The 25514-nt window shown below is 56.0% G+C and overlaps 2 protein-coding genes and 1 long non-coding RNA gene across 3 annotated transcripts in view; 2 read left to right on the top strand and 1 right to left on the bottom strand.

Moving 5' to 3' along the window:
* Positions 1-1884: 1884 nt before the first annotated feature.
* LOC114808695 lies at positions 1885-5023 on the bottom strand. Its single transcript, XR_003756503.1, has 3 exons — positions 4939-5023; positions 3453-3560; positions 1885-2163 (listed from the first exon to the last, which is right to left on the bottom strand). It is a non-coding gene; the product is annotated as an uncharacterized LOC114808695 (long non-coding RNA).
* Positions 5024-6882: 1859 nt separating this feature from the next.
* LOC114808686 (14 kDa phosphohistidine phosphatase-like) lies at positions 6883-13342 on the top strand (the record flags this gene model as incomplete). The annotated part of the gene is made up of 2 exons (XM_029056494.2): positions 6883-7026; positions 13192-13342. Coding segments are annotated over 2 exons (234 nt in total), but the record flags the coding sequence as incomplete, so codon positions are not given.
* A 676-nt stretch (positions 13343-14018) lies between these two features.
* The window catches only part of LOC114808696 (apical endosomal glycoprotein-like), a 33913-nt gene continuing 22417 nt past the window's right edge, over positions 14019-25514 (top strand). Inside the window, exons 1-6 of the mRNA XM_039910977.1 lie at positions 14019-14053; positions 21681-21788; positions 22813-23071; positions 23484-23609; positions 24440-24585; positions 25317-25446. Coding sequence (XP_039766911.1) covers positions 23020-23071; positions 23484-23609; positions 24440-24585; positions 25317-25446 — 454 coding nt within the window. The 5' untranslated portion in view covers positions 14019-14053; positions 21681-21788; positions 22813-23019. The remainder of the gene's footprint in view (positions 14054-21680; positions 21789-22812; positions 23072-23483; positions 23610-24439; positions 24586-25316; positions 25447-25514) is intronic.

Below are 25514 nucleotides of genomic sequence, written 5' to 3'. Positions count from 1 at the left end.
TCTAGAGGGGGAGACAGACATTAATATAAATAAATCGATAAATTACAGATATATACAGGTATATGTGCTGTGGGGATGGGAGGATGAATGAAGGAGACTCCCAGGCCCCCGCTCTATTCATTCATTCATTCAATAGTATTTATTGAGCGCTTACTACGTGCAGAGCACTGTACTAAGCGCTTGGAATGTACAAGTCGGCAACAGATAGAGACAGTCCCTGCCCTCTGATGGGCTTACAGTCTAATCAGGGGAGACGGGCAGACAAGAACAATGGCAATAAATAGAGTGAAGGGGAAGAACATCTCAGAAAAACAGTGGCAACTAAATAGAATCAGGGTGATGTACATCTCATTAAACAAAATAAATAGGGTGATAAAGATATACAGTGGAGCGGACGAGTACGGCGCTGAGGGGATGGGACGGGAGAGGGGGAGGAGGAGAGGGAAAAGGGGGAGAAGAGGGTTTAGCTGCGGAGAGGTGGGGGGGAGGGTAGAGGGAGCAGAGGGAAAAAGGGGGGAGCTCAGTCTGGGAAGGCCTTTTGGAGGAGGTGAGTTTTAAGGAGGGATTTGAAGAGGGGAAGAGAATTAGATTGTCCTAGGTGAGGAGGGAGGGCGTTCCGGGACCGCGGGAGGACGCGGCCCGGGGGTCGACGGCGGGACGGGCGAGACCGAGGGACGGCGAGGAGGCGGACGGCGGAGGAGCGGAGCGTGCGGGGTGGGTGGCGGAAAGAGAGAGGGGAGGAGAGGTAGGAAGGGGCGAGGTGATGGACAGCCTGGAAGCCTAGAGTGAGGAGTTTTTGTTTGGAGCGGAGGTTGATGGGCAACCACTGGAGGTTTTCAAGAAGGGGAGTGACAGGCCCAGAGCGTTTCTGCAGGAAGATGAGCCGGACTCACCCCACTAGACCGCCCTGATTAGTTGTACCGAGCGCTTACTGTGTGCCGAGCACTATACAAATGGTTTGGGAGAGTATGTTATTACCGAGTTGCTAAACGTGAGTTCTCTGCCTAGAGGGCCAGAGTCTAGGGTTCAAGGTTCAATCCTGCATCTCCTTCTATTCTCCATCTAACGTTCAATCCCTTGGGAAGCTCATCCTCGCTCATACCTTAGGCGTTTAGTACAGTGGCTGCACACAGAAAGACAAGCCGTGCGACCTAGTGGAAAGAGCCCGGGCCTGGGAGACAGAGGACTTATTCCGGCTCCGCCACTTGTCTGCCGTGTGACCTCAGGCAAGTCATTTCGCCTCCCTGGGCCTCAGTTCCCTCATCTATAAAATGGGGATGAAGACTGTGAGCCCCGTGCGGGACAGGGAGTGTGTCAAACCTGATTAGCTTGTACCCACCCCAGTGCCTAATACAGCGAACACACAGTAAACATTTAAATAACACTGAAAAAACACAAAACTTCCCAATCGCTGTTGACAATACCAACGTCTTTCAAGTGGGCCACGTGGACATTTTCTGTGATTCCTCTGTCTCAACCTCCAAGTCAAGTCCCGGTGGTTATTCCTCCCTAACATAACATAGTGGATGGATCACGGGCCTCGGACTCAGAAGGTCATATTGATGTCCGTCTCCACCCTTTTAGACCGCGGCTCGTCGTGGGCAGGGAATGCGCCTGTTTCGTGTTGTACCGTACTCACCCAGGCGCTCAGTACAGGGCTCTGCACGCGGTAAGAGCTCAACAGATACGATCGATCGAACGAGCGAACGATTTCCGACGCTGACGTTGCCTCGTGGGACCCGGGACCTCTGCCGCCCGAACTCTGGACTGGCCGGTCCTTCCGCTGCAGCGTCAACGTGACTTCTGGGTTCCCGCCTCCCGGCCCCCCGTAGCCCCACGCCTCCCGCCCGGCCCCCTTGCCCCCCACAGACCGACAAGCGGCACTCCTTCGGGACACAGATTTAATCACCAACCCCTCCGGGGATAGGCCAGGGGGCCTTCTCTCCGCCACCACGGAGGGCCGTCAGAGGGAAGGACGCAGAGGGGAAGCCTGCCGGATCCCACCGGCCCGACCCCCGCTCCCCGCCCGGGGAGGGCCGCCGGCTCCGGGACCATCGGAGGTCCCGCCAGGATCCTCGTTCGCCTATTCCAGCACATCTCCATACCGGTTCCTCTGCGGGGCCGGCTCCCTGCTCTCGGGGGAGTCCAGCCGGATGCTCGGCTCTGGAAGGAACAAAGAGGAAAAGCTGTCGGGATCGAGGCCGGGTCGGGTGAGAAGCAGCGTGTGGCCTAGCGGAAGGGCGCCGGGATCGACTTCTGGGTGCCTCGGTTTCTTCATCTGTGAAGTGAGGCCTAAATACCCCTCTTCCCTCCCACTTAGACCATTAGCCCCGTGTGGAACGGGGACTTTAACCAACCTGATGCCCTCATATCTACCCAGATCTTAGACCGGTGCCTGGAACGGAGTGAACACTGAACAAACACCGTTATTACTTAGTCCCATGCAACCAAGGCCCATGGACCTAAATGATAATGAGAATCGTAATGTTGGTATTCGTTAAGCGCTTACTACGTGCAGAGCACTGTTCTAAGCGCTGGGGTGGACACAGGGTCATCAGGTTGTCCCACGTGAGGCTCACAGTCTCAATCCCCATTTTACAGATGAGGTCACTGAGGCACAGAGAAGTGAAGTGACTTGCCCACAGGCACACAGCTGACGAGTGGCAGAGTCGGGAATCGAACCCATGACCTCCGACTCCCAAGCCGGTGCTCTTTCCACTGAGCCACGCTGCTTCTCTGTGTGTGTAAAGCAAAGCTAGGGGGTCGGGGTGAGGAAAATGGGACCCGGGCGTTCCACGACAACGGTGGCGTGTATTTTGATACACACCCCCCTCCTAGCTCCACTGCAATCACGTCCACGGCCTTACAGGCAGTTGCCGTCCATTTCTGTAATTCACTTTAACGTCTGCCTCCTTCACTAGACTGTCAGCTCCTCGAAGGCAGGAGATCATGTCTAGCAATTCTATTGCACTCTCCCAAGTGCTTAATACAGCGTTCTGCACACAGTGAGTGCTTAATAAACACCACTGACGGATGGAGTCTCTCCGACCGGTGAATCTGTCGATCCCCCCCGCCTCATTTCCCATCAGGCCTGCGGGCTCGTCCTGATGGTATTTTTAGTTTAATGGCATTTGTTTAGCGCTTAGTATGGGCCAGGCACTGTTCCAAGCGGCTGGGGGGTAGATACAAGGTAATCGGGTCGGGCACGGTCCCTGGCCCACGTGGGACTCACAGTCATCATCCCCGTTTCACAGGGGAGGTGACTGAGGCAGAGAGAAGTGAAGCGACTTGCCCAAGGTCACACGCCCGGGGTTAGGACCCAGGCCCTTCTGACTCCCGGGGCCTAAGGGCTGGGCCACCCTGCTTCTCTAACGGCCACAGCGGCTTTCCATCTTCTTCCCACCCACCCCCGCGGGCTGGAGCCGCCCACCCGGGGCCCCGGGTCCCCTCACCTGCCGCCCCGTCTTGGGGGAGCCGGCCCGTCTCCAGGAAGAGCCAGAGGTCGGAGCATTTCCACGTCTCCGCCCGGGTCACCGCGTAGCTGCCGGCGGAGCCTGCAACTGAAGGGAGGGTGGAGGTGGAGGAGGGGAGGAGAGAGAGAGCGCGTGGCAGAGAGGGGGCGGAAAGCGGGGCAGCAGCGAGGAGTAGCAGGGCCCCCCCTCCAGCTCCCTTCCACAGAGTCCCAGACTGATCAGGTTTGGGGGGCGGGCCCGACGCTGAGAACTCTGCTCACCCACCTGAAAAGCTGTAATAACGCTGGTGCTTGTTAAGCGCTTACTAGGTGCCGAGCACTGTCCTACGCGCTGGGGGAGATACAGGGTCATCGGGTTGTCCCACGTGGGGCTCACACACTTTTAGTCCCCATTTTACAGATGAGGGAACTGAGGCGCAGAGAAGTTAAGTGACTCGCCCACGGTCACCCAGCTGACGAGTGGCAGAGCCGGCAGTCGAACTCACGACCTCTGACTCCGAAGCCCGGGCTCTTTCCACCGAGCCACGCTGCAGAAGCTGCCGTCAGGTCCGGCTCTCAGTATGGGCTCCAGACCCCCCAAGATGACCCCGAGTCCCTTCCCTTCCGGCCTCTCCCTCGCTCCCTCACTCTCCCGGGGCAGGGACCGGGGACAGGGAGAAGGCTCGTTCGGAGGCACCAACCAGGCCACTGGCGGGCGGGTGGTCCAGGCTGCCCCTCGCTCTCGTCCATCTCGCTGCCGACCCCTTCGCCCGCATCCTGCCTCTGGCCCGGAACGCCCTCCCTCCTCAAATAATAATACTGATGGTATTGAAGCGCTTACTCGGTGCCAGGCACTGTTCTAAGCGCTGGGGTAGATACGGGCCGTCCCACGGGGGGCTCACACTTTTAATCCCCATTTTTCAGATGAGGTAACTGAGGCACAGAGAAGTTAAGGACTTGCCCGAGGTCGCATAGCAGACCAGCGGCGGAGCCAGGATTAGAAGCCACATCCTCTGACTCCCCAGCCCGTGCTCTTTCCACCGAGCCACGCTGCTTCTCAAATCCCACAGGCTGTGATTCTCCCCGCCTTCAAAGCCTTACTGAGGGAACACCTCCTCCAGAAGGCCTGCCCCGACTGACCCCTTTCCTCCTCTCCCGCTCCCTTCTGCGTCGTCCTGACTCCCTCCCTTTCTTCATCCCCCCTCCCAGCCCCCCCGCACTTAACGTCCGTATCTGTCATTTATTTATTCATTTATTTAAGTCCGTCTTCCCCTCTAGACTGTAAGCTCGTCGTGGGCAGGGAATGTGTCTGTTAGAGTGTACTCTCCCAAGCGCTCAGTACAGGGCTCTGCCCACGGTAAGCGCTCAGTAAATACGACCGAGCGCATAAATGAGTTCCGACCCCCTTGGTCTCAGGCTGTCCCGTTCTCCAGACCGTCGCCCGGGCAGCCGGGGACGCCACCGCCCACCGCCGAGGGGGCACCCACCCACAGCCAGGAGGACGGTCCACTGCATGGGGTACGGCAGCTTCCTGTTGAGTAGCTTCTGGAGGGCGAAGGCGGCGCCGAACCCTGAGGAGACAAAAGCATTCAGTCCACCTGGCCGTCCTCCCACGGCTGCCCCTCTCCAAAGCCGTCCCATCGCTGGTATGGTATTTAGTAATAATGATAGTATTTGTTAAGCACTTACTATGTGCCAAGTACCGTTCTAAGCGCCGGGGGAGATACGAGGTAATCAGGTGGCTCCCCGTGGGGATCACGGTCTTAATCCCCATTCTACAGATGAGGTAACTGAAGGGAGAAGGGGGAGAAAGAACTTTCCATCCTGGATTACTCCTTTTGAACCGAATAATTGATAAGTACGGTACTTAAGTGCTTACAGTGGGTCACCCAGCAGCCACCTGGTGGGGCGGGGATTAGAACCCAGGGCCCCCGACTCCAGGCCCGGCCCCTTATCTCTGCCGTGTGGTGTGCCACACGCTGGAAGTGAAATGATAATTAATAATCGTGGTATTTTATAAGCGCTTACTATAGGCTGAGCACCGTTCTAAGCGCCGTGCGGCCGCAGAGTGATCAGCTTGTCCCACGTGGGGCTCGGTTTTTAATCCCCCTTGTCACCAGTGAGGGAACCGAGGCCCAGAGAAGTTCTGTGACTTGCCCAAGGTCACCCAGCAGCCGAGTGGTGGTGTAGGGATTAGAACCCAGGACCTCCGACTCCGGGCCCGGCCCCTTTCCGCCACCGTCGTGCTAGACGCCCTAGTAGAGAGACGATGATAGGATCGGAAACGGATCCCCGTCCCGCCAGGGCCCGCGGTCCGTGGAGGAGGGGGAGCGGCCGTTTAAACCCCGTTTGACAGATGGGGAGACCGAGGCCCAGAGAAGTTAAGTGGTGGGCCCAGGCCACACAGCGGACAAGTGGTCGAGGCGGGATCAGAACCCAGGTCTCCCGGCTCCCAGGCCGTCGCTCTCCCTACCTGGACCGTGCTGCTCGGGGGTCTGTCGCCCCTCTCTCTGCTCCCTCCTTCGTCCCGTGTCACTGGACGGGCCCGAGGGGTCATATCCGCACCGCCCCCGAACGGAGAGGAGTGGGGGTGACCCGTGTAAAGCGTGGACGCGTCAAGACTATCGATTGATCGATTGATTCAGACCCCAATCTCGAGGACCCTCTCCCGCGCCCCGGGGAAGATGCCCTTCTCCGTCGGCCGGCCCCGGGGACGGCGTCAGACTTCCTGAGCCCTGCCATCCTTTTCCCGCCGGGTCCCGGGGCCAGGTGAGGTTCAGGAGGGAGAGAGTGATAATAATAATAATAATAATTATGATGGTATTTGTTAAGCGGCTTGGCTCAGGGCAAAGAGCCCGGGCTCGGAAGTAAGACGTCGTGGGTTCTAATCCCAGCTCCGCCGCGTGTCAGCTGTGTGACCTTGGACAAGTCACTTCACTTCTCTGGGCCTCAGTTACTTCATCTGTAAAATGGGGATGAAGACTGTGAGCCCCCGGTGGGACAACCTGATGACCCTGTATCTATCCCAGTGCTTAGAACAGTGCTTGGCATGTAGTAAGTGCTTAACAAATACCAACGTTATTATTATTATTAAGTGCTTACTCTGTGCCAAGCATACTTTTAAGCGCTGGGGGAGATAAGAGGCCATCAGGTTGTCTCACGGGGAGCTCTCGGTCTTCATCGCCATTTTCCAGGCGAGAGTGCTGAGGCCCAGAGATGCAAAGTGACTTGCCCGAGGTCCCGCAGCACCCTGGTGGTGTAGCCAAGATCAGAACCCACATCTTCTGACTCCCGAGCCTGGGCTCTCAGCCCTAAACCTTGCCGCCTCCCAGCGTGGTGTCAAAGAGGCTGTTCCGAGCCCAGGACGCCGGCCAGGGGGTGGGGACTGGGCGGGGGCCATCCGGCCAGCCTCCCAGCGTACCGTGTGATGCGCTGATCGCTCTCCCCCAGCCGTCATTTACGACAAGGTGGCGGGAGAGATCCAGAAGCAAGGCTACAACTGCGAGTGTCTGGGTGGTGGTAGGATCTCCCTACAGAGCCAGGAAAAGAAGATCCACGTCTACAGTTACTCCATGGTGAGCAGGAGCCCCCGGGCCCGACTCAGTCATTCAGTCAGATTTGTAGATTGCACTCTGTGTGCCGGACACTATGCTGAGTGCTTGGGAGAGGGCAGTGGAACAATAAACCAGACACACTCCTTGCCCACGGTGAGCTTACGATATAGAGGGGGGTGGGCAGACGTTAATGTGCATAAATAAATTGCAGACAGGGTCATAAGTGCTCGATCTGCGGTGCTGGGCAAGGGGCAGCCTGACATCCTGAATGGTAAAAATAGTTACGGTCTTTGTTAAGCGCTAACTATAGAGAAGCAACGTGGCTCAGTGGAAGGAGCCCGGGCTTGGGAGTCAGAAATCATGGGTTCTGGTCCCAGCTCCGCCGTTTATCAGCTGTGTGACTTTGGCCAAGGCATTTAACTTCTCGGGGCCTCAGTTCCTTCATCTGGTGAACTCATCCACTCTCACGGCTTCAACTGTCATCTCTATGCAGATGACACACAGATCCTCTCCCCCTCTTTTCAGGCTCGTATCTCCTCCTGCCTCCAAGACTACTCTACCTGGATGTCTGCCCGCCACGTAAAACTCAACGTGGCCAAAACAGAGCTCCTCATCTCCACCCCCCCAAGCCCTGTCCTCTTCCTGACTTCCCTATCACTGTGGATGGTACCACCATCTTTCCCGTCTCTGAGGCCCGCAACCTCGTTGTCATCTTCGACTCGGCTCTCTAGTTCACCCCGCACATCCAATCCGTCACCAAAACCTGCCGGTCTCACCTTTATAATATCGCCAAGATCTGCCCTTTCCTCTCCACCCAAATGGCAATCTTTCTGGTATAGGCCGTCATAATATCCTGGCTGGATTATTGTGTCAGCCTTCTCTCTGATCCCCTTTCTTCCTGTCTCTCCCTGCTCCAGTCTATTCTTCACTCAGCTGCCCGGCTCATCTTCCTGCAGAAACGCTCTGGGCATGTCACTCCCCTTCTTAAAAACCTCAAGTCAACCTCCGCATGATACAAAAACTTCTCACTCTAGGCTTCAAGGCTCTCCATCACCTTGCCCACTCCTACCTCTCCTCCCTTCTCTCTTTCTACTGCCCTCCCCACATGCTCCGGTCCTCTGCTGCCCACCACCTCACCGTCCCTGTTCTCACCTATCCTGTCGTTTACCCCTCGGCCACATCCTCCCGCGGTCCTGGAATGCCATCCCTCCTCACCGCTGCCAAACTAATTCTCTTCCCCTCTTCAAAGGCCTACTGAGAGCTCACTTCCTCCAGGAGGCCTTCCCAGACTGAGCTTCCCCTTTTCCCTTTGCTCCCTCTGCTCCCCCTCCAACCCCCCTTCACCTCCCCTCAGCTAAGCCCTTTCATTCATTCATTCATTCAATAGTATTTATTGAGCGCTTACTATGTGCAGAGCACTGTACTAAGCGCTTGGGATGAACAAGTCGGCAACAGATAGAGACAGTCCCTGCCGTTTGACGGGCTTACAGTCTAATCGGGGGAGACGGACAGACAAGAACAATGGCAGTAAACAGCGTCAAGGGGAAGAACATCTCGTAAAAACAATGGCAACTAAATAGAATCAAGGCGATGTACAATTCATTAACAAAATAAATAGGGTAACGAAAATATATACAGTTGAGCGGACGGGTACAGTGCTGTGGGGATGGGAAGGGAGAGGTGGAGGAGCAGAGGGAAAAGGGGAAAATGAGGCTTTAGCTGCGGAGAGGTAAAGGGGGGATGGCAGAGGGAGTAGAGGGGGAGGAGGAGCTCAGTCTGGGAAGGCCTCTTGGAGGAGGTGATTTTTAAGTAAGGTTTTGAAGAGGGAAAGAGAATCAGTTTGGCGGAGGTGAGGAGGGAGGGCGTTCCAGGACCGCGGGAGGACGTGACCCAGGGGTCGACGGCGGGATAGGCGAGACCGAGGGACGGCGAGGAGGTGGGCGGCAGAGGAGCGGAGCGTGCGGGGTGGGCGGTAGAAAGAGAGAAGGGAGGAGAGGTAGGAAGGGGCAAGGTGATGGAGAGCCTTGAAGCCTAGAGTGAGGAGTTTTTGTTTGGAGCGGAGGTCGATAGGCAACCACTGGAGTTGTTTAAGAAGGGGAGTGACATGCCCAGATCGTTTCTGCAGGAAGATGAGCCGGGCAGCGGAGTGAAGAATAGACCGGAGCGGGGCGAGAGAGGAGGAAGGGAGGTCAGAGAGAAGGCTGACACAGTAGTCTAGCCGGGATATAACGAGAGCCCGTAATAGTAAGGTAGCCGTTTGGGTGGAGAGGAAAGGGCGGATCTTGGCGATATTGTAGAGAGCTCTTTTCCCCCCTTTCCCTCTGCTCCTCCCCCTCTCCCTTCCCCTTCCCTCAGGACTGAACTCATCAACTCTACTGTATATATTTTTATTGCCCTATTTATTTTGTTAATGAGATGTACATCACCTTGATTCTATTTATTTGCTATTGTTTTAATGAGATGTTCATCCCCTTGGTTCTATTTATTGCTATTGTTTTTGTCTATCTCCCCTGCTAACTAAGCCCGTCAAAGGGCAGGGACTGTCTCTGTTAGCGATTTGTACATCCCAAGAGCTTAGTACAGTGCTCTGCACATAGTAATCACTCAATAAATACTATTGAATGAATGAATGAAGAGGGGGCTTACGACCGTAAGACGTGGGACAACCCGATCACCTTGGGTCTGCCCCAGTGCCTGGCAGAGAATGTGCGCTTAACCATCTCATTATTATCATTATATGTGCTGTACTGAGCCCTGGGGTGGGTAAACGCAGATCAAGTTAGACCCGGGCCCCGACCCAGATGGGCTCACAGTTTTGATCCTCGTTTGACAGATGGAGATAACCGAGGACCCGAGAAGTGAACCAACTTGCCCGAGGTCCCACAGCCGACAAGTGGCAGAGGCAGGATTAGAATCCGTGATCTTCTGACTCCCAGGCCCGTGATCTGGTCACTGAGCCGGGCTGCAAAGGACTGACCTGGCATCTGCGAGGAGAGCCACGATAAGGCAAACATAGTCACGGGGTACGAGAGGCAGTTGGCTGGAGCCCGCGCCTTGGCTCTTTATTATCTCTGTGGTCCTTTTTCGGTGCTTACTATGTATCAGACACCAAACTAAGCACTGGGACAGATACAAGATAGCAGAGGTCCGAACAGGAGGCTCGTTGTGGCCGGCCGCTGTCTTCCCAGGTGCTCCACCCTGTTGCATCTCCAGCCTCCCTCCCACCCCGGCCACAGTACTCTTGGATTCGGAGTGGGAAGTGGGGGAGGCCTGGAACAACTTAGAATGTCCTGGCCTGCAGTCCCCTCTTCGGGCCTAGGTTTTCCCAACTGTACGGTGGGAGTGCTGAGCCCCACCTCTTCCAGTGGAGCCACTTCAGGGGACAGAAGCTGAGCTGTAGAAAATGACTGTAGACTTTGTCGAGCGCTTCTTACGTGCTGGGCACCATACTGAGCACTGGGGTGGATACAGGCCAGTCAGTTTGGACACCGTCCGTACTTCACGTGGGGCTCGTCATTTTGCGGTTGAGGAGACCAAGGCACAGAGAAGTTGGGTGACTTGGAGCTGGGATTAGAACCTGGGTCCTCTGACTCCCTTAGGCCACACTGTCCTACCAATAGCGACTTTCACGGTCAAGTCCAGTGAGCCGGGAGGCATCCCACCCCCGACATCGTGAACTTGTCCTCCATGGGAAGATTTTCTTGGAGGAAGGGTCTGATCTTCCCAGCTGGCCCCAGTGGATAGAAATAATAATCATGCTGTTCATTAAGCGCTTACTATTGGCCAGGTGGTGTACTCAGTGCTGGGGGAGATTCAGAATGACCAGGTCCTGCATGAGGCTCACAGTCTAGAAGGGAGAAGAGGTATTGCGACCCCATTTTGCAGATAAGGGAACTGAGGCACGGAGAAGCGAAGTGACTTACCCAAGGTCAAACGGCTGGTACGTGGTGGAGCCAGAATTAGAACTCGGGACTCCGGATTTCCTTTACTCTTTAGGCCGCGCTGCTTTCCTGGAGTCTTTATCCTCCTGCTGCCTCCCATCTTCCTTGGCCTGCATCAGACCCCATGGGCTCACCATGAGCCAAGCCCTGTACCAAGCGCTGCGGTAGATAAGAAATGATCAGACCGTACATGTTTCCTGCCCCACCAGGAACTCACAGACTAAAGGAGAAGGAGATGTTTAATCCCCGTTTTATAGGCAAGGAAGCCGAGGCTCAGCGACGCAGAGCGACTTACATAAGATTGCCCAGTGGACTCGTTGCCGGAGCTGGGATGAGAAACCGGCTCTTCTGACTCCCGTCCTGAGATGTTTCCCCTGGGCCGCGCGGCTTCTCAGTTCTTTTCAGTTCCCCTTTTCCATTCTTTCATTCATTCATTCAATAGTATTTATTGAGCGCTTACTATGTGCATAGCACTGTACTAAGCGCTTGGATGTACAGTTCAGCAACAGATAGAGACAATCCCTTCCCATTGATGGGCTTACAGTCTAATCGGGGGAGACAGACAAAAACAATAGCAGTAAACAGAATCAAGGGGATGTACATCTCATTAACAAAATAGGGTAATAAAAAATATATACAAATGAGCAGACAAGCGCAGTGCTGAAGGGGGAGGAGCAGAGGGAAAGGGGGGAAAAGGGGGCTTAGCTGAGGGGAGGTGAAGGGCGAGGGCAGAGGCCAGCAGAGGGAGCAGAAGGAAAAGGGGAAGCTCAGTCTCGGAAGGCCTCTTGGAGGAGGTGAGCTCTCAGTAGGACTTTGAAGAGGGGAAGAGAATTAGTTTGGCAGAGGCGAGGAGGGAGGGCATTCCAGGACAGCGGTAGGAGGTGGCCCAGGGGTCGACGGCAGGATAGGCGAGAACGGGGGATGGTGAGAAGGTGGGTGTCAGAGGAGCGGAGTCTACAGGGTGGGCAGTAGAAATAAGGGAGAAGAGGTAGGAGGGGGCAAGGTGATGGAGAGCCTTGAAGCCTAGAGTGTGAAGTTTTTGTTTCGTACGGAGGTTGATAGGCAACCATTAAAGGTTTTTAAGAAGGGGAGTGACATGCCCAGAGTGTTCCTGCAGGAAAATGAGCCGGGCAGCAGAAAGAAGAATAGACTAGAGTGGGGAGAGACAGGAGGAAGGGAGATGAAAGAAAAGGCTGACAAAATAATCCAGCCGGGATATTATGAGTGCCTGTACCAGAAAGATAGCCGTTTGGATGGAGAGGAAAGGGCGAATCTTGGCGATATTGTAAAGGTGAGACCGGCAGGTCTTGGTGACAGATTGCATGTGTGGGGTGAATGAGAGAGCCGAGTTGAAGATGACACCAAGGTTGCGGGCCTGAGAGACGGGAAAGATGGTAGTACCATCCACAGTGATAGCGAAGTCAGGAAGAGGGACTGGGCTTGAGGGGGGAAAATGAGCTCAGTTTTGGCCATCTTGAGTTTTAGCTGGTGGGCAGACATCCCCTGAAGGGAGGGTGAGAGGACAGAGGTGGAGATGTAGATCTGTGAATCATCTGCATAGAAATGATAGTTGAAGCCATGAGAGCGAATGAGTACACTAAGGGAGTGAGTGTAGGTGGAGCACAGAATGGGCCAAGAACTGACTCTTGAGGAACTCCTACAGTTCGAGGATGGGAAGGAGAGGAGGAGCCTGCGAAGGAGACCAAGAATGAATGGCCAGAAAGATAAGAGGAGAACCAGGAGAGGACAGAGTCCGGGAAGCCAAGATGAGATAAGGTGTGGAGGAGAAGGGGATGGTCGACAGTGTCAAAGGCCTGGCTTCCCGTTTGCTCAGAGCAATCCCAGGCTGGGACACTTTAGCCCTCCCTACAGAGCCCGGAGCCTGGTGAGTAGGTGGGTCAATTAGCCGGGTGGGTGGGATGGTCCCGGTCGACAGGCGGGTAGGGAAGCTTGATGGTGGGTGAGGCCATTTGGAACACTTTCTGGTTTCAGACTCTCCTGAGTGCTCAGCACAGTCCTCCGCACACACCAGGTGCTTGCTGGATGCCACTCACTGACATCAGCCGAATGAACTCCAGACCTGAGCCCGGGTTTAGGCGATGGAAGACGTGAGCGGCCGAGGGAGGGAGTGGACGAAGCCCAGGGCCCCATCCGTAGCGTGGGCAGAGCGGACACTGCAGGACCAAGTCCCCATGAGGGCCACGGGGTTGCCTGCTCTACTGTCCCCTCCTGTCATTTGTTCCAGGGATTTGGGCGTGCCCAGCACTCCACTGCGGAGAAAATCAAAGCCAAATACCCAGACTACGAAGTCACCTGGGCTGACGACAGCTACTGAGGGGGCCTAGCACCACCCGCCCTCCCTACACACCCCCTGGTTGGCCATCCCTGGCACTCTCCACTCGTCCCCTTGGGGGGGGGGGGGTCATTTTGGGGATCTCTGTTGAAGACCGGGGCTTCGTAAGGCAGTGGGCTCGGACCCAGAGAGCAGCTCTCCGTATCCTCCTCTGGAAATGAAGCAGAAAGACCTGGCCTCTTACTACCTTCGGATGGCTGAAATAATTTAATGAGGGGAGGCTACTTTACCATTGCATCTCAGCCTTTTTCCTTTTGTCGCTGAGCCGAGCACCACATGTCCCAGACGTCTAATACAGTACACTCATTGCTTGCACTCTAAATTCCAACCCCCTCACTGGACCTCTCTCTAAACTATCTCGCTGTCGACCCCTTGTTCGCATCCCGCCTCTGGCCGGAACGCCTTCCTCCTCAAATCCCATAATTACGTCCTCCCTCTTCAGAGCCCTCCGGAGAGCTCACCTCTTCCGGGACACCTTCCCAGACCGAGCCCTCCCTTTCCCTTTGCCCCTCTTCCCCTCCCTGTTGCCCCGACTCCCTCCCTCTGCTCTACCCCTCCCTCACCCCACAGCACTTGTCTATATTTGTATTATTTATTCCTCTTTTATGAATACGTGTCTATGATTCTGTTTACCTTGATGGTGGTGATGCCTGACTACTGTTTCTTCATCTGTCCCCCCTTTTCAGACCGTGAGCCTGTCGTTGGGCAGGGATCATCTCTATCTGTTGCCAAATTGTACGGTGCTCGGCACACGGTAAGCGCTCAACAAGTAGGATCGAACGTATAGATGAATCTGCTCTGCCGGTCAAGGAGTTCCCCAGTGCAGAGCAGATAGAGGCCTGGGGGTCCCCTTCTCTAGCCATTTTGGGAAGCTTAGTTCCAAATCCAAAGGGACCCTGGCTTCCCTGCAGCTCCCCCAGCCCAGGCCGAGAGGGTCCCCTACCCAACGCGCCTTGGCCAACTTCCGGGGGGACACGGCCTCACCTGCCCCCTTTCCAGACCCATACCCTTCTGGGAAGAATGGGGGAAAATTACAATGATATTTGTTAAGTGCTCACTAGGTGCCAGGCACCGTACTAAGCTGGGGACTGGATATGGGCCAATAGAGTTGGACATGGCCCCTGTCCCGTAGGGGGCTCCTAGTCCCAATCCCCCCCCACCCGATGAGGTAGCTGAGGCCCAGAGAAGTGAAGTGACTTGCCCTAGGTCACTTGGCAGACAAGTTGGCGGAGCTGGAATTAGAACCCCTGACCTTCCTAGGGAAGCGGCATGATGGAGCCCAAAGGTCACGGGTTCTAATCCCCAGCTCTGCCCCTTCTCTGACGGGGGGCCTTGGGCAAGTCACATCACTTCTCCAGGCTTCAGTCCCCTCATCTGCGAAATGGGGAATAATTCATTCATTCAATAGTATTTATTGAGCGCTTACTATGTGCGGAGCACTGTACTAAGCGCTTGGAATGAACAAGTCGGCAACATATAGAGACAGAGACAGTCCCTGCCGTTTGACGGGTTTACAGTCTAATAAGACCATCAGCCCCCACGCAGGACCGGGACTGTGTCCGACCCGATCTGCCTCTATCCCCTCCAGCGTGTAGCACAGTGCTGGGCACATGGTAAGGGCTTAACAGATACCGTAAGTATCTTCATTATTATCCTGACTCCCAGGCCTGAGTCATATCCCCTAGGCCGTGCCGCTGCTTCCCTGACTGGAGTTGAATGGCCCTGGCAGATGGGCGGGGACCGGGGTGGAGGGTTGGGCTGGACTTGAGCTGCGGTCAGGGGCCGGGCAGGTGCCCCCTCAGCTGTTCTCAGCCCCGTTAAGGGAGTCCGCCCCTCCCCGGGGCCCCTTTGCACCTCCTTTGCAACCAGATTGCGTTCTGGTGAGGCCATATCCCCAAGGACATCCCTGGGAGAGGCCAGGCCGGTTCTCTGGGTGGAATTCGCACACAACACAAGCAGTCTCGGAATCCCACCCCTAACCCCCACCTGTTCCACCTCCTGGGGCTTCTCCCCAAGACTCCCGCTGTCCTCCCTGCCCCCTCTTGGCTCTGTCACGGAGGGACCCGGACACCAGAATTCAAAGCCACTGACTTTTTCCGGGCCTCAAGTAGATAGGATGAGGGAGGTCTGGGAAACTTCTGCTGTTAATCATTTTTTCTTTTTTATGACATTTATTGATCGCTCCCTACATGCCAGGCGCTATACTAAACACTGGGGTAGATACAAGCTAAGCAGGTTGGACATGGTCCACATCCTCCCGTGGGGTTTGTGGTGTCTAATCCCCGTTGTACAGACAAGGGAAGTTGAGTGAGTTGCTCAAGGTCACACAGCAGACACGTGGCGGGGCCGGGATTAGAACCCGTGTCCTTCTGACTCCCAGGCCCGAGCTCCCGCCAATGAACCATGTTGCCTCTTACCCATTTTCCAGAGGCCAATGGGAGTAGGACAGAGGGTACCAGGGAGACCGCACCCCCTCACCGAGATGTAGGCAGAGCAAGAAAATTTCCAGATGCCCCGCGACCCTTCTCTCAGTCACACAGTCAATCCACCCATGGAATCTACTGAGCACCTACAGTGCATACCGTCCACTGGGCAACAGCTTCTGGTCTTCTGTGTGCAGAGCACAGGACGGAGCACTTGGGAGAGTCCAATAGAGTGAGTAGGCAGGACCCTGCCCTCGAGGAGTTTAGGGCAGTGCTCTGCATAAAGTAAGCGCTCAGTAAATATAATCGATTGATTTCTCGATTGAGCTTAATGTCTACTCTGTGCAGAGCACGGGATGGAGGATTGGGAGCATCCAATGGGGGAAATTGACATGACAGGTGTTTACAGTCCTCGTGAGGGGGGATGGACAAAATCAACGGATCCTCAGTGTTTATTGAGCATTTACTCTGTGTGGCGCTTGCCTGTTGACTTGTTTAGAGGCGTATATTTATATAATTCTATTGATATCGATGCCTGTTTGCTCGTTGCTCTGCACACAATAAGCGCTCGATAAATACTATTGAGTGAAAGGGAATCATCACCATCCCTGGCCTCAAGGAGCTTACTCTTCGCAGAGGCCTGGACTAACACCGTTCAGAGGACAGAAAAGGTCATAATGTCTGCAAATCTGCCATGGATTTCCATTTGTTCCTTCTTTCATTCAAACCTATTTACTGAGCTCTGACCATGTGCAGAGCACCGGCCTCATTGACCATTGGAAAGCACAATTCAGCAGTTAAAAGAGATCACCCCTGCCCACACTGGACTTGCAGTCTAGAAGGGCGGAGCAGACTTCGAAACAAGTAAACGGGCGTCAGGGGAAATAAATACAATTACAGGTATTTACCCTCAAAACAAATACACAGGAATCAATAGAAAGAAATAAAATTATAGGTATGTACATGGTATACGCAGGAGCCATGGGGCGGGGAGAGGGGTGTAGAGCGAAGGGAATGAGTCAGGGTGACGCAGAGGGGAGGGAGAGCTGAGGAAACAGGGCAGGGCTTGGTCTGTGTTTTTGGGCCAAACCTGCTTGGGGCCTCAGTTTCTTGGTTCTACTCTGTCGACCCTTCTGGATCCTTCCAAGTGCTCAGAAGAGTACTCCGCACACAGTGAGTGCTTGGTACATACCATGGAGGGACTCTGTTGTCAGTGGGATGTTACAGTCGTGATGGATGCGTGAGGAGGGGAGGAAGAAAGGAGAGGGGAGAAAGGAAGAGAGGAAGGGACAAGATGAGGTTGTCATCTCGTCCTGCACTGGCCACCCCCAAACCTGGGGTGGGGGAGATTCTAGACTGTGAGCTCGTGTGGGCAGGAAATGGCACCGTTTATTGTTGCGTTGTACTTTCCCAAGCGTTTAATACAGTGCTCCGCACGCAGTAAGCCCTCTCAGATCCCGGCTCCGCTGCTTGTCCGCTGGGTAACCCCAGGCAAGTCACCGAGCTTCTTTGTGCCTCAGCTTGTCTGTAAAATAGGGATGAAGACGGTGAGCCCCGTGTGGGACAACCTCATTACCTTCTGTCCACCCCAGAGCTTAGAAGAGTGCTTGGCACACTGTAACTTAATGAATGCCATTGCTATCATTACTCTCCTCTAACCCTCTCCTGGACGAACGGGCCCTCCCAGCCTTATGCTTCCCCCTGGGCCACCTGAGCCCGATTTCATTCAGTGGTATTTGCTGGGCACTTGCCCTCTGGAGAGTTCGGTACATCAACAGACACATTCACCACCCCCAGAGAGCTCAAATGGCCTCCGACCTGATCCTCGGGGCCTGGCTTCTGGAGTCAGGTGGTCCCCGGGTCGCCCCCGGCACTGGCACACGAGGTCCACTGCATCCTCCAGTGGGGTTGGGCCCCGGGAGGGGGACTGGGAGGGGCCAGCGGGAATGGGGGCCCTGGCAGCCCCTTTGGCATGCCCCCCCTCAGGGACCGCGCGCTCGGGAACCACAGATAACCGGGCCCAAGTCCTCGCCTGGTCCTTCGAAGACATTTCCCTCCTCGCCCAGATTGTCCCGCTCAGCCTCCTGCCCCTCTCCACTCCTCTGCCGCCTGACCCATGGGCTGCCTCCCTCTCCTCCTGCTGGTTGTGGCCATGCTCCCTGGTGAGTCCTGTCTGGTCTCTCGTGCTGGACAGCCTGGTCCCCGCTGGGGCTGACCTCCCTCAGGGCTCCCAGGCCAGTGCCCGGCTGAAGGGGGGGACCAGCCCGGCTCTCACTCTCGGGGTTCAGGTATATTGGGGGAACCTGTTTGGTCACTGAGGCCCGAGGTGGGGAGGGGAGGGGATTCGAGTTAGAAATCGAGACTCGGAGGAGCGGGGTGGTCTAATGGCCAGAGCTATGGGCCTGGGGGTCAGAAGGCCACAGGTTCTAATCCCCACTCCATCCCATGCCTGCTATGTGACCTGGGGCTAATTACATCACTTTTCTGGGCCTCAGTTCCTTCATCTGGAACATGGGGATGAGGACTGCCAGCCCCATGCAGGATGGGGATTGCGTCCAACCCAATCACCTTGTATCCACCGAACTATTTAGTACGGTCCCTGGAACGTAGTAAGCACTCAACAAATGTCATTATTATTTCCCCCACCTCGACCGCGAGCTGGGTGTTGGGTAGGGAATGTCTTCCATCCGTTGCCAAATGGTACTTTCCAAGGGCTTAGTGAAGTGCTCTGCACACAGTAAGCGCTTAGTAAATACGATGGATTGAGGAATGGATAATAATGATCATGATGATGGTATCAATTAAGTGCTTACTATGTGCTGAGCGCCGTTTTAAGAGCAGGAGTAGATACAAGGTAATCAGGCCGGACCCCAGTCCCTGTCCCCCGTGGGGCTCAAAGTCTCAATCCCCGTTTTCCAGATGAGGGAACCAAGGCCCAGAGAAGTGAAGCAACTTGCCCCAGGTCGCACAGCCGACGAGTGGTGGAGCTGGGATTGGACCCCACAACCTCTGACTTCCATGCCCGGGCTCTTGCCGCTCGGCCATGCTGAAACATGCCTTCCTTCCCTGAAATTCAGAGACAGGCCTGGTTCCCCAGGTTCCCCTTTTGGTTGGATGAGGGCTGGGTCAATTTGGGAGTGCGCCTCTTCCTGAAGCCCCCGAACTTGGTCTGCCCCCGGGCCCAGCAGGTCCTCGGCCCAGGTGCTCCGCCCCCTCCTCCGGGGAGGTGGGTTGGGTCTGGTTAACCACAGCCTGTCCCAAACCACTGGGGTGCCCTTGGCTGGCCCTTCCTCTCCCCCTCCCCTCAAGGGGGATCCAGCCTGAACCCCAGGTTCTGGCAGTGGGGAACTGAGGGTAGGGGGTTCCAGCTGCGGGTCACACCTGTGGGTGAACGGAGGTGGGAGGGAGGGCAGAGAACCCCTCCCTCCGATTCACAGCGCCCTCCAGATAGAGAGCATGAGTTTGAATCCCAGCTCTGCCACTTGTCGGCTGTGTGACTGTGGGCAAGTCACTTAACTTCTCTGGGCCTCAGTTCCCTCATCTGTAAAATGGGGATTAAGACTGTGAGCCCCACGTGGGACAACCTGATTCCCCTATGTCTACCCCAGCGCTTAGAACAGTGCTCGGCACATAGTAAGCGCTTAACAAATACCAACATTATTATTATTATTAGAGCAAGCTCCCGGTGGGTAGGGAATGGGCCTCGGGCTTCTGGACATTCAGTCCGGTGCCTTGCGACCTGATCCTTGCTGACCCCAGGCCTCTTGCTCCCTCCCAGAGTGGCAGGTGAGAGGGCTGGCCAGCGAGACCCTCCCTAGGGGCATTCCGGCCCTCTCCCAGATTTCCAGGTAACCCTGAGTCGGGTCCCAAGACTCTGGGCCTCGTTTTCCCCCACTGGGAACGGGGCAGGGGGAGAGGAAGCAGGTCCTGGAGGGCAGGCAGCACTGAAGGCCTCTGGGAGGAGGGGGAAAGGTCAGAGAGGAGCGGGCCAGGGGAGAGAGTACAGGCTTGGGAGACAGAAGGTCGTGGGTTCTCATCCCGGCCCGGCCACTTGTCTGCCGCGTGACCTCGGGCAAGTTGCTTCACTTCTCTGGGCCTCGGTTACCTCATCTGTATAACAGGGATTGAGAGTGTGAGCCCCAGGTGGGACCCGGACCCTGTCCAACCCAATTTGCTTGTATCCACCCCGGCTCTTAGTATAGAGCCTGGAACGTAGTAAGTGCTTGACAAATACCGTAATTATTGTGATTGTTATTATTATTATTTATTCCCCCCCAGCTCCTTTCCGTTGTTGCTCTCTGACTTACCCACAAAGGAGGGATAGCCACTCCTCTGTCCCCGGCCTGGGGAAGGATATTCAGGATTCCCAGAGCTGGGGAGAGATGCGGAAGGTCAGCACTGGCTTCAACCGTCTCCTCAGGATTGTAAACTCTTTGTGGGCAGGGAATGTGTCTGGGCAGGGAATGTGTCTGTTTATTGTTATATTGTCCTCTCCCAAGTGCTTAGTGCTCTGCACCCAGTAAACATTCAGTAAATGTGACTGAATGAATGAATGTTTTGGTGAGTGGTAATAAAAACATGGTATTTGTTAAGCTGTTATCATGTGCTACACACCATTCTAAGCGCCAAGGTAGACGGAGGTAATCAGTTCGTCCCACCTGGGGCTCACAGTCTTAATCCCCATTTGACAGATGAGGTATCTGAGGCACAGAGAAGTTAAGCATCTTGCCCAAGGTCACACCGCAGACACGTGGCGGGCTGGAATCGGAACCCACGTTCCTGGACTCCCACGCCCGTGTTCTTTCATTCGTTCAGTCAGTCGTATTTACTGAGCACTTACTGTGCCCAGGGCCCTGGACTGAGCGCTCGGAAAGTCCAGTTCAGCAATCAAAAGAGACAGTCCCCACCCACGCTGGGCTTACAATCTAGAAGTAGGGAGATGGGCATCAAAACAAGTATCAATATAAATAAATAGAATTATAATCATATACCTGTCAAAACAAGTAAATAGGCATCAACATAAATAAATAGAATTACAGATGTGTACTTATACCCACAAGTGCAGACGGCAGGCTTCCTGGGAGACAGTTTGGTCTTATGGCCAGAGCGTAGGGCCGGGAAGCCAGACACCTAGGTTCCGGTCCCAGCTCTGTCGCTGTCCTGCTGTGTGTTCTTGGGCAAGTCACTTCAGCACTGCGTAGGAAAGAGACGGTGTCCTACCTCATAACATTGCGGCTAACCCGGCTTCAGCAGGGGCGGGGGTAGGGCAAAGGGTGCAAGTCGGGGCGCCGTGGAGGGGAGGGGGAACTGAGGAAAAGGGGGGGCTTAGTTTGGCTGCAGGCAATCCTTTGCCTGAGAGAAGAGAAAAATGTCAATTCCGTACTCCCGAGATAGGCCAGAGCACTTCTGTCCTGGGCCTGGGCTTTATTTCCAGCAGCCTATCCCTAATGGAATTAGCCTAGCCTTTTGGTTGGAAACTAGCCTCCTACCCTAAACTTTGGCCCAGATACTATTTCTATATTGCCTAATGCTCAGATCTTCTCTTTTACTTTCATTGTCCTCACCCACGTGTATAACAGAGTGGAAGTGTTTAATGAATTCTGCCGAACCATTTTGTCGGATTCAGTCCCTTCTGTACCGAAAAGCCATAGATATGGAAATGCAGATAAGAAAAATAATTGAGGGAGAGGCTTTAATTGCACTTGAAACCAGGTTAAATAGCAAGTGATCGCAGGCAGAAGCCTTTGAAAAACATTTTTTAAAATTCAGTACGCCTACTGGGCACTGAACACTCTTCGCCCTTGGGATCGTAAAATAGAAATTGCAGATGCGATCCTTTCTTCCCACTAAGCCACGCTGTTGGACGTGGACCCCCCTGGGTGCGGTCAGGACAGAGGTTGGGATGGCTGGGCGAGGCAGGGGCGGGGGACATTGGGCTCGTTCTTTCCCCCTTGTCAGGTGGGGCCCTCGGCTAGTCCGAGGCTATCAACCGTTGGGGGAGCCCGGCTCCATCCATGCACAACTTCGTGTGCGACTGCAGAGACTGCTCCAAATAGAACCACTCTGGTGAGTTTCCCCACAGCCTTCTCGGGTGGCGGGGAGCAGACGCTGGCCAGCTCTCCCCACCCCGCCTTCCTCCTGCCCCGAGCTGTCCCCTCCTCCCATAACCCATCTGGTGGTCTGAGCTGACTGGGATGGTGGTCACCAGTGGGTGGGGACCGGGGGCAGGGCGGGGGTCCAGAGATGCCCTGAAACCCTGAAAGAGGGACTGGGTCCAACTTAACTGTATCCCCCACCCCCAACCCTCCAGTGCTTAGCTCAGTGCCTGGCGCACAGTGAGCGCTTAATTAAGACCATCATCATCATTATTATTTATTTGTTAAGCACTATGTGCCAGGTCCTGAACTGAGCATAGGGGTAGACACAAGGAAATCAGACCGGACACAGTACATTTCCCCCGAGGGGCTCTCAGTCTCAATTCCCACTTTATGGATGAGGTCACCGAGGCCCAGAGAAGTGAAGTGACCTGCCCGAGGTCACACAGCAGACAAGTGGCCGAGCCGGAATTAAAACCCGGATCCCGCTGGCTCCTAGGCTCGTACTCTATCCACCAGGCCACGTTGAGGTTCGCCTGGGCTAGGAAGGCCACGCAGTGCAGACGGCAGGCTTCCCCGGTGATGGTTTGGGGCGTAGGGCTGGGAGGCTAGACGCCTATGTTCTAGTCCCCGCTCTGCCGCTGTCCTGCTGTGTGTCCTTGGGTAAGTCACTTCACCTCTCTGGACCTCGGTTTCCTCATCTGTAAAATGGGGATAAGATAGATGGGGAGCCCCGTGTAAGAAAGACATGGTGTCCTACCTCACAAGTTCGCATCTACCCCAGCGCCAAGCGTTTGTTTGACGCCTTTATCGGTATCATTATCGCGGCTCAGCTCAGAATTATTGACAGGGAATTTTCGGATGCTGTCTCCTGCTTTCCGCTCCCGGAACTTTCTGAACTCTTAAAGGGGCACTCTCTGCGCCCTCCTAAGCCACTGACCTCTCCCTGCTTGTCCCCACACCGGCCCCGCTTCCCCCCTCCCCGCAACCTGCAGGCTACCACAAAGAATCCCCGGATCTGGGAGCCCCCTTCACCTGCAACCTGGAGCAGAACTCCTGTGGCTGGTGGGACATCAGCATCTCAGCCTACCACTGGCTGTGGAACCGGGCCGGGGCAGCCGTCGTCGGGGGGCCGGCGCCCCGCTCTGACCACACCTGGGGTACCGACCTGGATAAGGACGAACATTTCCGGGCAGGGGGCTATGGGCGGGAGGCCGGCGCCCCATTCTGACCTCACCTGGAGCATCCACCTGGGTAAGGCCATCCACCTGGGTAAGGCCAGACTTTTCTGCAGAGGGCCCACACCCCCGCTCTAACCACATGTGGGGTGCCCACCCGGGTGAGGCCAGACAGCCTCGTGACCCGATTCCCCAAACCCTGCCGTCCTGCCCCCCTTGTGAATGAGCCCATTCAGGAAAAGGGCACGTACCGCCACCACTGAAGTCAGCCAAGTCCGTGGCTCGCCCTCTGGGGCAGTGGATGGAGGGGGGAAGGGCGCAGTGGAGGGCAAAGAAGACACGACCAGCGAGGGTAAGAATTGCTTCTCCCCCTCTCCGTTTCCCCATCCCCTCTGGCTTCGTCCTCTGCCCTGCCCCTCCAGGCCGGTAGATTGAGTTGCGGGCTTACCTTGTCCGCCCCATCCCTCATCCCTGCCTTGCCCCTCCAGGCTGGTACATGGTGATAGGGGCTCACCGTGAGAAGGATGCGACGACGGTGGTCCAGCAGACATCGACAGTCCATGAGGCGGCCCCCGCCTGCGAGATGCACCTCTGGTACCGAGGCTGGGGAGAAGGTAGGCTACCTCCTGCCTCGCTTCATGTTATTCATTCCTTCAGTCCTATTTACTGACCACTTACTGGGTGCAAAGCCCTGTGCTGAGCTCTTGATGTTCTGCCCAGTGCTCACCCCCTCATCTTCCCCACCGTCCCAAAGGCTCAAGGACCCCTACCCCAGCCCTTCACCCAGGGTTATTTTGCTTCCTACCACCCTAGCCCCCGGCTCCCCACAACCGACTCTATTTGGCCCAACCCCAGCCCCACTCGAGGGCCCGACTCCAGTTTCTCTTGCCAACTTGGTGCCCGCTGGTCATCCCCTCAGCTTCTTATCTCCAACCTGGTTCTCTCGGGATGCTCCCCCCGTCACTCCAGGCTTCCATTACCAAATCGATGCCCACTGAACTCCCGCAACCACTTCGGACTTCTCTCAGCAACTCATTGCCTATTGTGTTCCCCCTGCCCCAGTTGATGAGATTGGCTTCTCTTGCCAATTCAATTCCCGGTGGGACCCACCCCCCGGCCCTGGGCTCCTCTCACTAACTCGGTGCCCACGGGATCCCCCACCCCCTTCCCCGGCTTTCTGTCACCAGCTCTGTGTCTCCTGGGCATCAACCTAGCTTCTCCTGCCAACTCAGTGCCCACTGGACATCCTTCAGACTTCTCTTGCCAACTCAGCTTCCACTGGACATTGCTCCTCACCCCCCACAAGCTTCTCTTGCCAACTCAGTGCCCACTGTTCCCCCCACCCTGCCAGTCCCCCTACCTCCCCCCCTCACCCAGGCTCCTGGGGGAAGGGGACATGGACGAGAGGGAGGCTTCGTTCTAGTCTGCCTGACTTGGGTTGCAGGTGAAGAAACCCCGGACCCTGGGGAGCTGCTGGTGGAGGTGACCCATGGGCAGGAGACCCTGATGCTGTGGCAGAGCACCAGCCCTGTCGGGGACTTCTGGAAAGAACTGGTGGTGCCTATGGGCCGGGTGCCGGGCAGTTTTTGGGTGAGACAGAGGGAAACTGGGAGGGGTAAGGACTGGAGCGTGCTATGAGGGTTGCCTGCATGCCAGAAGGTGGAGGCGGGAGAGAGGGGCTGGGGACCAGATGAGGCCGGGGGCATGTGTCTACCGACTCTGTTGTTTTGTACTCTTCCAAGCATTCAGTACAGTGCTCTGCACACCATGAGCGTTCAATCACGACTGATTGAGAGAGGGGCCGTGGGGCAAGGCTCATGCCCCCCACCCGGCCAAGGCTGTGACTGTTCCCTGTCCCTAGATCACCATCTCCTCTATCTGCAATGCCACCCACCAGGGGCCTGTGGCCCTGGACAATGTGGAGTTCTGGAACTGCGGCCTGCCCCGTGAGGACCCTAGTGTCCCGGCACCTCCCCTTCCCCAGTTCTGTGTCCGTTCGGCTTGGGGCCCCCGACGGGAGTCTGGTCTCCTCCCCACCTGGCCCCGACCCTCCTACCCCCCGCCTAGCCCCAGAGACAGCACCTGGAAGGTGGTAGGAGGGAGCGGTGGGCCGTCCCTTCAATCAGGGGCTGAGAAGCGCCAACTCCCACAGGTTCCTTCATGGAGGATTCCAAGGGAAGGAAGAGGAGGAGGAAGGGAGGGGAGAAGGAGGAAAGGGGCTGGGGCTGGGGTTAGGAGACTAGCCAGGGCTAGGCTGGGGCTAGGCCAGAGTGGGTTGGTTGGTTGAGCCCCCCTCCCCTGTCCGGGCACCGGGCCCCCAGGCCCAGTGCCCGCAAGGCCACTTCTGCTGTGCCCGGAGAGCCTGCGTGGAGCCTGACCTGGTGTGTGACGGGGAAGATGATTGCGGAGACAGGTTGGATGGGGATAAGGAGGAGGAAGCATCTCACTCTGGTGAGTGGAGAGCCTGGGGAAGGGGATGGAAGACAGAGGAGGTAGGAGAGAAGTCCCAAGGTCCAGCC

This window comes from Ornithorhynchus anatinus, chromosome Y3 (assembly GCF_004115215.2).
Source record: "Ornithorhynchus anatinus isolate Pmale09 chromosome Y3, mOrnAna1.pri.v4, whole genome shotgun sequence".
Classification (NCBI taxonomy): domain Eukaryota; kingdom Metazoa; phylum Chordata; class Mammalia; order Monotremata; family Ornithorhynchidae; genus Ornithorhynchus; species Ornithorhynchus anatinus.
This window is presented reverse-complemented; position numbering and strand designations above follow the sequence as displayed.